The sequence below is a fragment of the Odocoileus virginianus genome, chromosome 5, assembly GCF_023699985.2.
Source record: "Odocoileus virginianus isolate 20LAN1187 ecotype Illinois chromosome 5, Ovbor_1.2, whole genome shotgun sequence".
Classification (NCBI taxonomy): Eukaryota; Metazoa; Chordata; class Mammalia; order Artiodactyla; family Cervidae; genus Odocoileus; species Odocoileus virginianus.
In genome coordinates, this window is record NC_069678.1 from 4,145,061 (window position 1) to 4,159,203 (window position 14,143).

At 35.2% G+C, this 14,143-nt stretch overlaps 1 protein-coding gene across 3 annotated transcripts in view; it reads right to left on the minus strand.

Moving 5' to 3' along the window:
* The window catches only part of MAN1A2 (mannosidase alpha class 1A member 2), a 153,145-nt gene that overhangs the window by 47,723 nt on the left and 91,279 nt on the right, over positions 1-14,143 (minus strand). For all 3 annotated transcript variants that reach the window (XM_070467237.1, XM_070467238.1, XM_070467239.1), the window contains exons 7-8: positions 8,453-8,576; positions 3,419-3,512 (exon numbers count right to left, since the gene is read on the minus strand). In XM_070467237.1, the coding sequence (XP_070323338.1) occupies positions 3,419-3,512; positions 8,453-8,576 (218 nt within the window). The remainder of the gene's footprint in view (positions 1-3,418; positions 3,513-8,452; positions 8,577-14,143) is intronic.

Genomic DNA, 14,143 nt, shown 5'->3' on the forward strand with positions numbered 1-14,143 from the left:
TTTACAGCTAAAAAACATACCACTGTATATTTATACCACATTTTATTTATCCATTTGAAGGATGCGGACACAACTGAGCAACTTCACTTTCACTTTTCTTGTTTCCACTGGTATTGTGAATAATGTTGCCATGAACACTGGCATGCAAATATCTCTCTGTGTCTTTGCTTTCAAATCTTTTGGGTATATACCTAGCAGTTGAATTGATCGATCACATGGAATTTTATGCTTAACTTTGTGAAACCACCCAACTGTTTTTCACAGTGGCTATACCATTTTACATTCCCACTAGTAGTATGAGAGGGTCCCAATTTTTCCACATCCTCACCAACACTTATTATCTGTCCTTTTGATTACAATCTTCCTAGTAGGTGTGAAGTGACATCTCATTATGCTGTGATTTGCATTTTCCTAATGAATAATAATCTTGAGCATTTTTTTCATGTGTTTATTTTCCATTTGAATATCTTCTTTGGAGAAAACTATTCAAGTTCTTTATCCACTTTTTAATTGAGCGTTTGTCTTTTTGCTGTTGAGTTTGAACATGAGTTTGAGAAGCTCTTTATACATTCTGGATATTAAACCCTTATCAGATATATGGTTTGCAAGTATTATTTATTTGCAAATAAAAACTCTCATTCTGCTGGTTGCCTTTCAATGTCAAAACAATATCCTTTGATGCACAAATGTTTCTAACTTTAATGAAATCCAATTTATTTTTTCTATTGTTGCTTGTACTTTTGAAGAAGTCACTGCCAAATCCAAGGTCATGAAGATTTGTCCTTCTAAGAGTTTTACAGTTTTGGTTCTTAAATTTAGGGTCTTTGATGCATTTTACTTAATTTTTGAATCTGGTATAAAGTAAGTGCCCAACTTCATTCTTTTTCATGTGGCTATCCAGTTTTCACAATACCATTTGACAAAAAGAAAGAGTTATAATTTTAATTAAAATGCCATCAATGAGATACTATTGGTCATTTGAAAGGCTGGCAATTCTCAAACAGTGGTTTATTTTTTCAGTATTCTAAGATTTTGGTGTGCAAGATAGCATCTTCTTCTTATTTAAAAATGCTTTTAATTTTACTTCAAAAGTAAATTATCAGATTAGGTTAATGGAGGTAAACAAAATTAGAAAATAAAAACAAACATTCAGAAAAAAAACACAGGGGACAATCTGGTTCCTATTCTTGTGGTGTTTGTTTTCTCTCTTTTCCTAAATATCTTTCTGCTGCTGCTGCTGCTGCCAAGTCACTTCAGTCGTGTCCGATTCTGTGACCCCATAGACAGCAGCCCACCAGGCTCCCCTGTCCACGGGATTCTCCAGGCAAGAATACTGGAGTGGGTTGCCATTTCCCTCTCCCAAATATCTTTCTAGATACTTCATATTTATCTATGTCAAGTATTCTAATAACATAACTTTTATTGTCTATATAGTGTATCACACCTGGAGGGACTATAACTTAACCAAATCTCTTTCACAAGAGGTTTAAAAACTGCACTGTTCAATGTGTTAGGCTCTAGTCACAAATAACTAATTAAATAGAACATTTTTTTCATCACAGAAAGTTCCATTGAACAGGAGTGCTTTAGAATGCTTCCAAATTATCCCTATTATGTGTGTGTGTGTGTGTACACACACACACACAGAGGTCTGAAAATTTTTTTGAATAAATGCCTAGCAATGAGTCACTGCTTCAAAGGTCATATGAATTTTCATATTTTCTGAAGCACTGGATATACTGGGATGTGTCCATTCTGTTTATCAATTTAGTAGGAAAAAAACATCATCTTCTGTTTAAAAGCTTCACTGATTTGATTAGGGACACAGTAAAGTGGAAAGACAGCAATAAAGGTCTCTGATGACCAAGAGATGCTACAAATATGGTACTAAACATAGTAGTCTTTTGCACATTCTACTAAAGTAGCACAGAAGGAGTGCATTGTCTCCATGTGTCACATATCTTCGTTAGCACCACTCTTAGGATTAAATGTGAACATCTGTGTACTGTCCATTTGTGTTTTGCTCTTTCATAAACTAACTACAAGAGATTAGTTTCATGTTTATCATGAAAACTTTATTTAATGTTATTTAAAAAATCAGTTCCTTCAAAGATCAGTTCTAAGACTCTAATGAGGTATCATCACCCCCTTCCCAAACAAAACACAGTCTCCTGAGACAGAGGAAATCACTTCTACCACAGTCTCACCTAACAACTGGTACATTTCCTCTACTACAACATTTATTTCATTATATAAACCCTGCCTGCTAGCCTGAGAGCTGACTGAATTCAAAGTCCTATATATTCTTCCCCAGTCTCCAGTCTCTTCCAAGAGCCCAGTAAATAACAGACACTGATGCTGTTGTCCACTTAGTCATGTCCGACTCTGTGTGACCCCATGGACTGAAGCACGCCAGGTTTCCCTGTCCTTCACTGTCTCCCAGAGCTTGCTCAAACTCATGTCCATTGAGTCGGTGATGCCATCAAACCATCTCATCCTCTGTCACCACCCCCTCTCCTCCTGCCTTCAATCTTTCCAGCATCAGGGTCTTTTCTAATGAGTTGGCTCATTGCATTAGGTGGCCAAAGTACTGGAGCTTCAGCTTCAGCATCAGTCCTTCCAATGAATATTCAGGACTGATCTCCTTTAGGATGGACTGGTTGGATCTCCTTGCAGTCCAAGGGACTCTCAAGAGCCTTCTCCAATACCACAGTTCAAACTCATCAATTCTTCAGCACTCAGCCTTCTTTATGGCCCATGTCTCACATTCACACAGGACTACCAGAAAAACCATAGCTTTGAATACGCGGACCTTTGTTGGCAAAGTAATGTTTCTGCTTTGTAATATGCTGTCTAGGTTTGTCATAGACGCTTGCTTTTCTTCCAAGGAGCAAGTGGCTTGTAATTTCATGGCTACAGTCACCTTCTGCAGTGATTTTGGAGCCCAAGAAAATAAAGTCTGTCACTGTTACCTTTTAAAATGAATGATCAGATATGGCTTGTCCCAGAGCAATCACACTATTTTCCAGTCATTTAACACACTCAAGTCTTCTTCACATTACTCAACCAAAGACTTATCTCAAGCAATGCTCTTATTTATACCAAGATATAGTTTACAAAGAAGGGCTTAAAAGTATAACCTTTTGCAAATGCCACACTGTATTTTAGCAAAGTACTTACACAAACATGAAATAAAATACTCTTGTGAGATGGCGTATTAATATTTCCATTTTAAACATATAAAAACTGAAACTACAAGAGATGAGAAACTTGCCAAAGGTTACAGGACTAGCAGATCCTACCAGGGTTATATACCATCTGGGTTTCTAATACTACATGTAGTGTACTTATCACTACATCAAGCATAAGTTTTCAGACTATCTTTCAACAGAGCATCGGTTGTAACAGAAATACTTACATTGACCCCAGCGACCTGTTCTTGGGTTCAAATAATTTGGATAAAGACCATTTGGACGATCCATTCTCTGAAGTAGTTTCCGAATGTGCATGACCTAAGCAAAATAAAGAATGCAATCATGAAAAAAAAATCACTAAAGTTTTATATTAATCTGGGCTTTGTTTTTTTTCCCTTACTCGGAACCTACACTCCTACCCCCCACTGTGTGTGTGTGAGACAGATGATAAGAAAAGGCTTCTCTTTTTTAAATGACTCATTATTTCTTATAAGAGAGAATATGAGCATTATTTAAAAATAATAAATAAGCAACAATAGAGCATAAAGAAAAGGGCATAAAACCAATTTTAATTTCAACATTCTACTTTCCAGAAATAATCATCAGGAACATCACTGGTAAACATTATTCTAGACATATTCAGTATGTACATAACTAAATGTTAAGAACAGAAACAATTTCATAAAAATATAATCATAATAGAACATTTATAATACAAAGTATGAAACCACTCTGAAGTTAAGAGATGAAAAAGTAAAACTAAATTGCTGAACTTTAAATATTGATCCCGTAAGAGACATCCCTAAATTCCTAGAATTCCTAAACTTCCAATTCCTAAAAGATATCCCTGAAGTTAACAGGGGGAAATCACGAAATACATTAAGAAACTGGAGACTTTCCCAGGGACTTCATTTTGATTCATCTCTAGATTGGATGATGGATTTTTTAAATGCTTAAAAAAAAATTTTTTTTAAAGCACAAACATGTTCTTTCTTATATTCTTATTTCAGAATGTTATCATCACATCTGAACAATAACCTAGCTGGCATAAATGACTTGAGGAAACATTTTTTTATTCACAGGACCTTATATATACACTTCACTATTTTCTGAACTTGAGCATAGCACTAACCCTTTTAACTCACAGTTTCCAATCTTCTTTTATTCAGCTGGATTCTGTCATCACGGAGTTTTAGGAATTGGCTCAGGGAAGCTTATTACTTGTACCTTGCATGTTTGAGACCATATTTATGTACAACAACCTCAATCTGAATAATTGCACGAAGCAGGTTTAGTCGGTTCTCTCGCCTTCTGAGAATTACACGTACATTGAATCCCCTCAGCTTCTTTTCTACATCTACATTTCCTTTGTAAACCTTTTTATCTATCTTTTAATTTCCATGTTCACTAGCTTGTCTCCATTTTGCCTTCCAAGTCCCTCACTATATTTTGAATGCTTTCTTTGTATTGCTTCCATTTTGTCCTTCATTTTGACTATAATTTTTTCTTACACTCTATTACTGATATGGCATCTTATTATCTCTGAGCACCTGTATCTCTTTTTATATTCTGGTTTCACATAAATGAGAGCTTCATTATCTTCTCTCTCATGGTGATGCTTGGTCAGGTCTTCAATTGCTATTTTCTGATAAATATCTTTTGGCCATCATTTATTTTTCACATTCCTTCCCTTTTCTTCTGGTAATATTATTGTATAAATTCTACATGTGTTCTTTGTTGATGACTTATTACTATTTTTCTTGAACCAGCAATTCAGAAGGGTTTTGACATAAAAGGATAAGTAAAGTCCAGATGTGAATGTGGTTTCTTAAGCCTTTGTTTCTCATCAGGCAACTGAAACCAGCAATGCAGCACTAGAGAATCACTGTCACTCATTACTCTTCTGTCACTAAAGTGTACAAGTACAAAACAGCTCATCAGTGAGATCCTTAACTGAACTGCTTTTCTAGACACATCATATTTAGTGGGGTCCAAAAGAAGAGTCTACCATCACTCTGTAATCTGTTCCCACTGCTACTAATGAGGATTTGGTTTTGTACCTCAAGAGGTATCACTTACTTTAAAGAATTGCTCTATGAGCTTTTATTTTTGAAATCTACAGCCACCAATATCCTCTCCTCTGTTATCCAAACAGCGCTCTGACCTTGATTGCTTATGCCAACCTTTCTTCCTATTTTGTTACATGAAATATCAAGTATCTCAATTTTGTTAAAAACAAGTTAATAGTTCCATTTCTCCTTTTGTTGTTTTTAGGTGATTTTGGTTAAGATTTCTCCACTTAAGAAATATTATATACTAAATTATCTGTTTTACAAATTTATCATCTTTTTAGTCCCTTTATGTTTTTCCTTATTTTCACAATGATCATCTCTTGCCTTTATTTCATGCCAGTAATTCATTTTCAACTATGTACAGGTTACTTGTTATTTTTCATTTGTTTTATAGAAATATGTAAGGTCTCAAGTTGCTTTTTTAGCTCTACTATCTTACTGTATTATTTTATTTTTGGTTTCAAGTTTTAATTTTACTGAATTCAATCTCAATCACAGTATGAACTGCTCATAGACTTACAAAATTTCAAGCTGGGTTCTTGGTCAGTCTCTTAAATGCTCTTTACCACCCTGCTTTTGTTTCCTGCGGCATGTCTGCGTAATCGCATGCTTTCTCTTTCATCGTGCTAATGTTTAACTGGGCCAACTCTGACCTGAGCTTCAGACTGATACAGTGAAGCTGAACTGTCCTCAAACTCCTTCCTATTGCATGTAGGTGGTTGGGCGGAGGGGGGTGGGGCAGGGGGGATGTGTATCTCCCCTCCAGGATACACTAAGATTTGGAATACTAGTGTACTAGCTCATTTCCTGAAGCCTATGTGCTCAGGAGGACGGAAGGTGAGAACACATTTGGAGCTGTGGGCAGTTGTATTCTGTGGCACTGGTCTCCCTTGTAAGATTAATAGAGAATATCAGGAATTTACTGACTTTCTTTCTCTGCCCAGTAAGGATTCAGGATAAGGCAAGAGACAGACTTAAGATATCACAGCAGAAATCTTCTGTTTTTTTATGGCTATCACATGTTTATGACATAAGGTTTCAGCCTTTCCTTCTTTCATTGTTACTGATTAATTTTTGCTGGTCTTTACTACTTTTCCTGTTATTGCTAATTTAATCAAGAAAGGGAAAATTTTGTGATTTGGCTCCCTTTTGCTAACTTCACCTGAAAATTCTTCTAACTGATAAAATATTTCATACACAGAAAGGAATATATAGAGATTCTACTCATACTTAATTTAAGAAATACAACACGACATAACCTTTGCTATTCTGTTTACCATTACACATTCACATATCACTGACTTTTTCTGAAATGTGCTCACAGTCTTGAATTTTACGTTTGTTATTATCTTGATTCTATTAAAATCACTTTGAATCCCTAAACAATAGTCTGTTCAGCTCTGCTTCTTTTTAACTTTTTAAGAATTGTATTATATATATTCTTTTGATTGATGAATGTGACCATAATTAATGTATTTTCACTGCTGTATTGAATCTTATCATATAAACTGCTAATACAAACAATGATTTTATATGTATGATGTAAATGTACATACCAAAGATTGGAATTATTGGGCCACAGAGTATATGTATTTTCAGCTTTACTAGATTTTGTATTTTAAATTTAAGTCTTTAATGTTCCTAGAACTGTTATAATCTACAAAGGTACCATTGTCACACTTCCACATAAATGTGGGGCTGTTTAAGGGCTATTTATTCTGTTTATCAGTTTTACTTGTCTCTATGCACCAGAACTAATATTGGTAGTGTTGATAACTGAGTAATGCAAATGCATCCACCATGTTTTTCTTCAGAAGTATTTTGAATATTTCTCTCTTGTTTAAATTCTAGAAATGTCTAATCAAGTTCCAAAAAAAAAAAAAAAAAAGCACCAAGTAACTGACTGGCATTGAATTGAGGCTATAGATAAATCTGGAGGTAACTGAAATTTGAATATAATGAATATAATATATCTCTCCATTTACTTAGGGCCAACTCAATGTTATTTAGTAGTTCTGAACTTTGCTTATTTGTTGTTAGATTTACTTGTGGAAAATTTATACTTTTGTTCCTACTACATAAGATTTGTTTTTATAAGTGATACATTTTTGCCTGCTGCAGCTGGTAGAGAGAAATACTACTGATTTTTAATATATATGTTGATCTTTTGGCTTCCCAGGTGCCACTAATGATAAAGAAACCGCCTGCCGATGACAATGATACAAGAAAGTGAAGTGAAAGTTGCTCAGTCATGTCTGACTCTGTGACTTCATGGACTATACAGTCCTTGGAATTCTCCAGGCCAGAATACTGGGGTGGGTAGCCTTTCCCTTCACCAGGGGATCTTCCCAACCCAACCCAGGGATCAAACCCAGGTTTCCCGCATTGCAGGTGGATTCTTTACCAGGTGAGCCACAAGGGAAGCCCAAGAATACTGGAGTGGGTAGCCGATCCCTTCTCCAGGGGATCTTCCCAACCCAGGAATCAAACCAGGGTCTCCTGCATTGCAGGTGGATTCTTTACCAACTGAGCTATCAGGGGGAGATATAGGAGACACAGGTTTAATCCCTGGGTTGGGAAGATCCCCTGGAGGAGGAAATGGCAACCCATTCCACTGTTCTTACCTGGAGAATCCCATGGACACAGGAACCTGGCAGGCTATAATCCATGGAGTCACAAAGAGTCAGACACAACTGAAGCAACTGAACACAGCACATCATGTTGATCTTTCATTCAAACTATAAATTAAGCTCTTGTTTAATAATTTAAATGTGAAAGTCTTAGTTGCTCAGTCGTGTCTGACTCTTGCAACCTCATGGACTGTAGCCCGCAAGGTTCCTCTGATTATCTTAATATTTTAGGTAATCATTTAATCTGTGAGTAATTACTGTTTTCTTTCTTCCTTTTCAATCTTTACCTTTCTGTTCACTTTGTCCTATTTTACCATACTGACTAGGAACTTCAGCACAATGCTAAATAGAGACTATATAATGTAATTTCTTGAAAACCTACTAGTGATTATATCTTCTCAGATAACAGAAAATGTATCAAATCTGTTCTAAATATAAGATACAGTTCTTTACATAATTTTTAAAAAGGCAAATATTTTCTAAGCATTAATCAAATCTTTGGGGTAAAACCTAAAGGATTCTCTTATAACAAAGAAAAGAAAGCAAGAAAACTAACCTTTTTGTAGTAAATTGGGTTTCCTGTCAAGTAGCTGAGGTGGACAAACTCCATATGTAGTGTGCCAAATTCAGCAAGAATGCTGCTACCTGCAGATGCCCAGCCCCAGTTTCGCCCTACTCCACTGAATGAAACAAAAGGTAAAAGGAGACAGAATTGGGAAAAGACCAAAACATTTTTTAATGAGTATATAACTTTTAAATAACTCTCTCAGAAATTATTATCACAAACACAATAGATTATTATACCTAAAATCTTACTATTTTAAAATTATTTTGAATAGGATATTCATATGTCCTAAAAATAAAAACAATGTAAAAAGTATATGTTAAGTATTTCACCTCACTCTCATCTCTGTTCCCCTTACAGGCCCCAAATATAATCATTCATTAGCTTCTTATGTGTTAGCATAGAAATTTCTATGCATAAATAAGCAATCCAAATACATATTCTTCTTTTCCCTCCTTTCTTAAAATACAGCAAAGTATACTTAACTCCTCTGTAAGTTAGATTTTAACTATTAAGAAGTACCTCAGTAGGCTTTCCAAAGTTTATAAACAACTTTCTTATATTTTTTACTTACAAATGCATAGAATTCCATGACATTAATGATTTTCAATTGAAATGTCTCATCCACACAAAAATGTGTGAGAGCATTCTAAGTTGTTTTAACCTTGAAAGTACAACTCACATTTACTGTGCTAGGACCAATGATGTCACAGGATTATGACAAAGAACTGTCTTGCCTCTACTGCTGATAGTGTATGAAAACTACTACATTATACAAATAGACATACTTTACTCAATCCTCTACTAGTGGTCCTCTGGCACATTTCCAGTATTTTGCTATTGTGAAAACCATTACAGTGAATAACCTTGGGTGCACTTCATTTGTGCAGGTATATTTCTAGGATATCTTTCTTTTTCCAGGGTGCCTTATAAATTTTTTACTGGAAGCTAAACTATATAAATGAAAAGTACAGACTCTTTGGATGTTATTCTCTTCCCAGAAGGTTAAGCTTGCTCTGAAACATAGATTGAGTACAGGCAGATAACCTTGGCTCTGCGCTTTGTTAAGGGTTAAAACTATTCTAGTTTTACCTGTACTTCCAGGAAGTGGCCCTATAGGATCTTAGCTGAAAGCCTGGGGTGTTTACCAAGGGCCCTTCACCATGGCAGCTTCAAATACTAACTCTGTCTCCTCAGTACCATGAAGTTGCCAGTACCATATAGCTGTTAAATTTTCTTCTTTGTATCTACTTGTATACTGGCAACTCAATATGCTATGTTGTATTTATCTGTGTTGAGAAAACATTAAAATAGGTATCAGGATAGCTATAAAATAGGTATCAGGATACCACTACCTTGTTTAAAGTTCTTTAATTTTTTGGTGCTATTTTTGTACTGTTTTTGAAATTATGAAAGGCAAATACCACTAACAGATTTTTTTGAAGCCAGACATGAGAATCAAAGAAGAAATATGGATACAATAACTATGTAGGACAGTCATTCATTTCACAAATATGAAGTACCTACTCTTATCTGGGATATATAACTGTGAACTCAGAGGGTAAAGCGTCTGTCTGCAACGTGGAAGACCTGGTTTCAATCCCTGGGTCGGGAAGATTCCCCTGGAGAAGGAAATGGCAACCCACTCCAGTACTCCTGCCTGGAAAATCCCATGGATGGAGGAGCCTGGTAGGCAACAGGCCATGGGGTCACAAAGAGTTGGACACGACTAAGCGACTTCTCTCTTCTCTAACATGTAACATTCCTGTTCCCATAATAAGTGGTAATTGTTATGAAGAAAATTAAACATAGAATACTTAGTTGAATAGAATACTGAGTACTAGTGATAGAGGATGAGTTCAAAGACTTTATGTATAATGTTCAAAGAGTTTCTAAAATGACACAATTTAAACTGAGAACTGAATGATGAGAAGGAGCCAGTGATGAATACATCTGGAAGAAGAAAATTCTCAGTAGAGGAAACAGAAATTGGAATGGCCCTGAGGAAAAAAGTCAGTTAGTGTGGCTAGATTGATTTCCTGAAGGAAATCAACCCTAAATATTCAATGCAAGGTCTGTTGCTGAAACTGAAGCTCCAGTACTTTGGCCACCTAATGCAAAGAGCCAACTCATTGGAAAAGACCCTGATTCTGGGAAATATTTAAGGCAAAAGGAGAAGTGGGTGGCAGAGGTTGAAATAATTAGATAGCATCACCAACTCAGTGGACATGAATTTAAGCAAATTCATAAAGAATTTATCAAGATAATGGAGGACAGAGGAGCCTGGCATGCTACACTCCATGAGGTCATGAAGAGTTGGCTGAACAACAGTAACAATGTAGTTTGGCTGGAGCTCAGGAAGGGGAAATGATGATATACGATGAGGTTAGAGCGTGGGTATAATCTAGACTGTATAGAAATTCTGTTGGCTATGGTGAAATTTAAAATTTAAGTATGAAGGAACATCATATAGAATTTTAACGAATGTAACATAATATTTAAAGGATAAAAGCATACCATTTAGAAAGATTACCTAGGCGTCAGCAAGGTGGATGGATTATAGTGCAGTCAAGTATAAATACAAAATCTCATTTCCATGTAAAAACTTTCTATCTCAAAGTCCCAAATGAAAGCTTCATTCACAGTGCATTTAAGCACTATCAAAACACTAAGTTCTAAAAAAAGTATTTTTCACATTTTTACATACAACCTCACAGGGCCCTCCACCTTGGCAGCCTTAGACATTAACTCTGTCTTCCCAATACCAAGTAGCTGTTAAATTTTCTCCTTTGCCCTTCAGCCTCCAAATGCTGTTTTCTAGTTTCTTTATTTCTTTGTCCTGTGCGTGTGCAGGCACAGAATCAGCCAACAGCAAGAGGAAAATCTGTAGATAAATTTTGGGGCTTTTCCTCTGCAATTCCTTCCTGACTTGAGATACTCATCCCTTGTATTTCACCCCTTTTGGCAGTTTCCAGACTTGACCACAGTCTTCTTTGCTCTACATGATGACTGTTTTAGGGCTGGCCTCAATCACACTCAATTTAGAATATACCCTTAGGGGAAAAGCCAGCTTTCTACAGAGATGAGCTTCAAGTAGGCCCTTTGGGTTCTCCCTTAGGTGTTACTCTCCAATCCCTTCAAACCATTTTGTTGGGTTTTATGATTACTTTTGATGGGAAAGTTAACCTGATATAAGTTATCTCAGGGCTGGCACTGGAAGTCTAGATTCATTATTCAAGAAAGTCATGGTTATTCCCACTAGAACTCTAAAACCATTCTCTATCTAGGGTCTTTTCTACTTTTAGGAGGAAGTGAAAAATATAAATCCTTCTCTCATAGAAAGATGGACACTTTTGGTTTCGGCTCTTTTAGCACTAGTTGATTTTAATTTAAACTCTGTATCACCTAGAATAATATTAAATTAGGTGAGACAAATGACAAATACAGAATAAATATGAGCTTTTTTAGAGACAAGAATCTTAAAATCACCACTAAAATGTATGCAGAAGAGTAATACATGATTTGGTAGAGAAGTTGAAGTACATGTAGAAACTACGGATATAACCTTAATACTGATGTAGCACATAGGCTCCTAGTCCTGGCATTAATGAACTGAAGGATCTTGAGCAAGATATTTTCCTTCTCTGAGACTCAGTTTCCTCATCCACAATATAAGAATTTATGATAACTAGTTCACATGACTGTTAGGAAAATTAAGGACATTTAAGATTGTGAAAACACCTCACAAAGAGCCTAATAAAAATAGTATCTAATGAGTTTTTGAATAATTTTATTCTCAGTTATTTTAACAGTTTATCTAGAGAAAAAACTTCCTCAGTCTGATAAAGGCAACTGATTAAAAAAAAGCTACAGCCAACATCATATTGATAATTAAAAAAAAAAAATTATAAAAACATTTTATGGAAATCCAGGAGACTATAAAATACAGGTGAAGACAGTCTTTTTAACCAAGACTGAAAACCCCAAAGTTATAAAAGACATATTTGAATATATAAAAAAATCAAAACTTAAGGCTGAAAAATTATTATAAAAACAACAAGTAGTAGAACAGGGGGAAAAAGTAACTCTATAACCTGTAAGGCTCTTTTATAAGCTAACTAGAAAAACACAACTCGATCAACACTTAGAAATAGACAGTTCACAAAAAACAATCTAGATGTCCAATAAACTTATGAAAAGGTGCTTGAATTCACTAAGCAGAAAATACGAATGAAAATAACAACAGTGACATTTCATAGCCATCATTCTCTTGAAAACTAAACAGAACATATACTTATAGACATTTTGGTATTCTCACATACTGCTGGTGGAAATATGATGAATTACAGCCCTTTTGAAAAATATGTGGGGAGTAACTACTAAACTCAAAAAAGAAAATATAGCCTTTGATCCAGCAATTCCATACTTGGGAAATCTATCCTACCAAAAAAAAAAAAAAAGACATATGCCCTTTCAAGTAGCAATCTTATTTTTAAGAATCATTTTTAGAAAAACTTCCTCACTCTACAAGGACATATATGGTGGTGGTTTAGGCACTAAGTCATGCCCAACTCTTGCGACCCCCTGGACTGTAGCCTGCCAGGCTCCTCTGTCCATGGGATTCTCCAGGCAAGAATACTGGGGTGGGTTGCCATGTCCTTATCCGGAGGATCTTCCGGATCCAGGGATCAAACCCAGGTCTCCTGCATTGCAGGCAGATTCTTTATTGAGTGAGCTACAAGGGAAAGACATATATAACAGGATGCTACTGTAATATTTATGGTAGCAAAATAATGGAAATAAACAAATACCACTGATATGGAATAATTAAATACATCATGGTATAACCTATGTATTTACAGTATATCCTATGTTTTACTCTGTAGTTATCAGAAAGTATGAGTTAAAGCTCTGTGGCATGACCTAGAAGAGCATTTCCATGAGATTTTGTTGAGTGAGAAAAATAAGAAGTAGAAAGAAAATAAGAATAAGAAAGAAAAACAAGTATCCAAACAAATCATATAAAATTTTAAAAGCTCCACCAGTATGTATGTATGTATGTATGTGCTTCTGTGTGCTAATCATATTGCAAAAGATAAATAATGCTAGATTATTAACAAAAGTTGGATTTCAGACATCACGACAGGAATAAAGTCTATGTGAGAGATAGGTATAATTCAATCAAAACACAAAAGCAAAAACCTTTAAAAATAGGTAAATACACCTGTGTTCTATAAACTCAAGTAAAATACATATTTATATGAATATATACAAATATACAGTATGAAAATTAAGTTTATGTTCAAAACACGGTCCTTGAAAGCTTCTACTTTTTTGTCTCAATGTAAATTTGAAGTTTTGCAATGCTGGATTTTTGCTTATTTTTTATCTAGATGATAATAATAATAATATCTTAAATATTTCTTCATCTCAGACTTAAACTGTAAGTTAATTAAAATTCTAATCATATAAGAAAGTTATATGACTGACAATGCTACTGAAGGAAACACCAGAAAATCTGTAATGAAACTAAGAACAAAAAAGAACAGGTATGTGCTTAACACCTTTGGCCATATCCTTTGGAGGAGGCTGGTATGGAACTGTGGCTAGCTTTTTCCTCACAGAGTCAGTTTACATCATATATAGTGTATGACAGCAAAGAACAATAAAGTTAGATTTCAT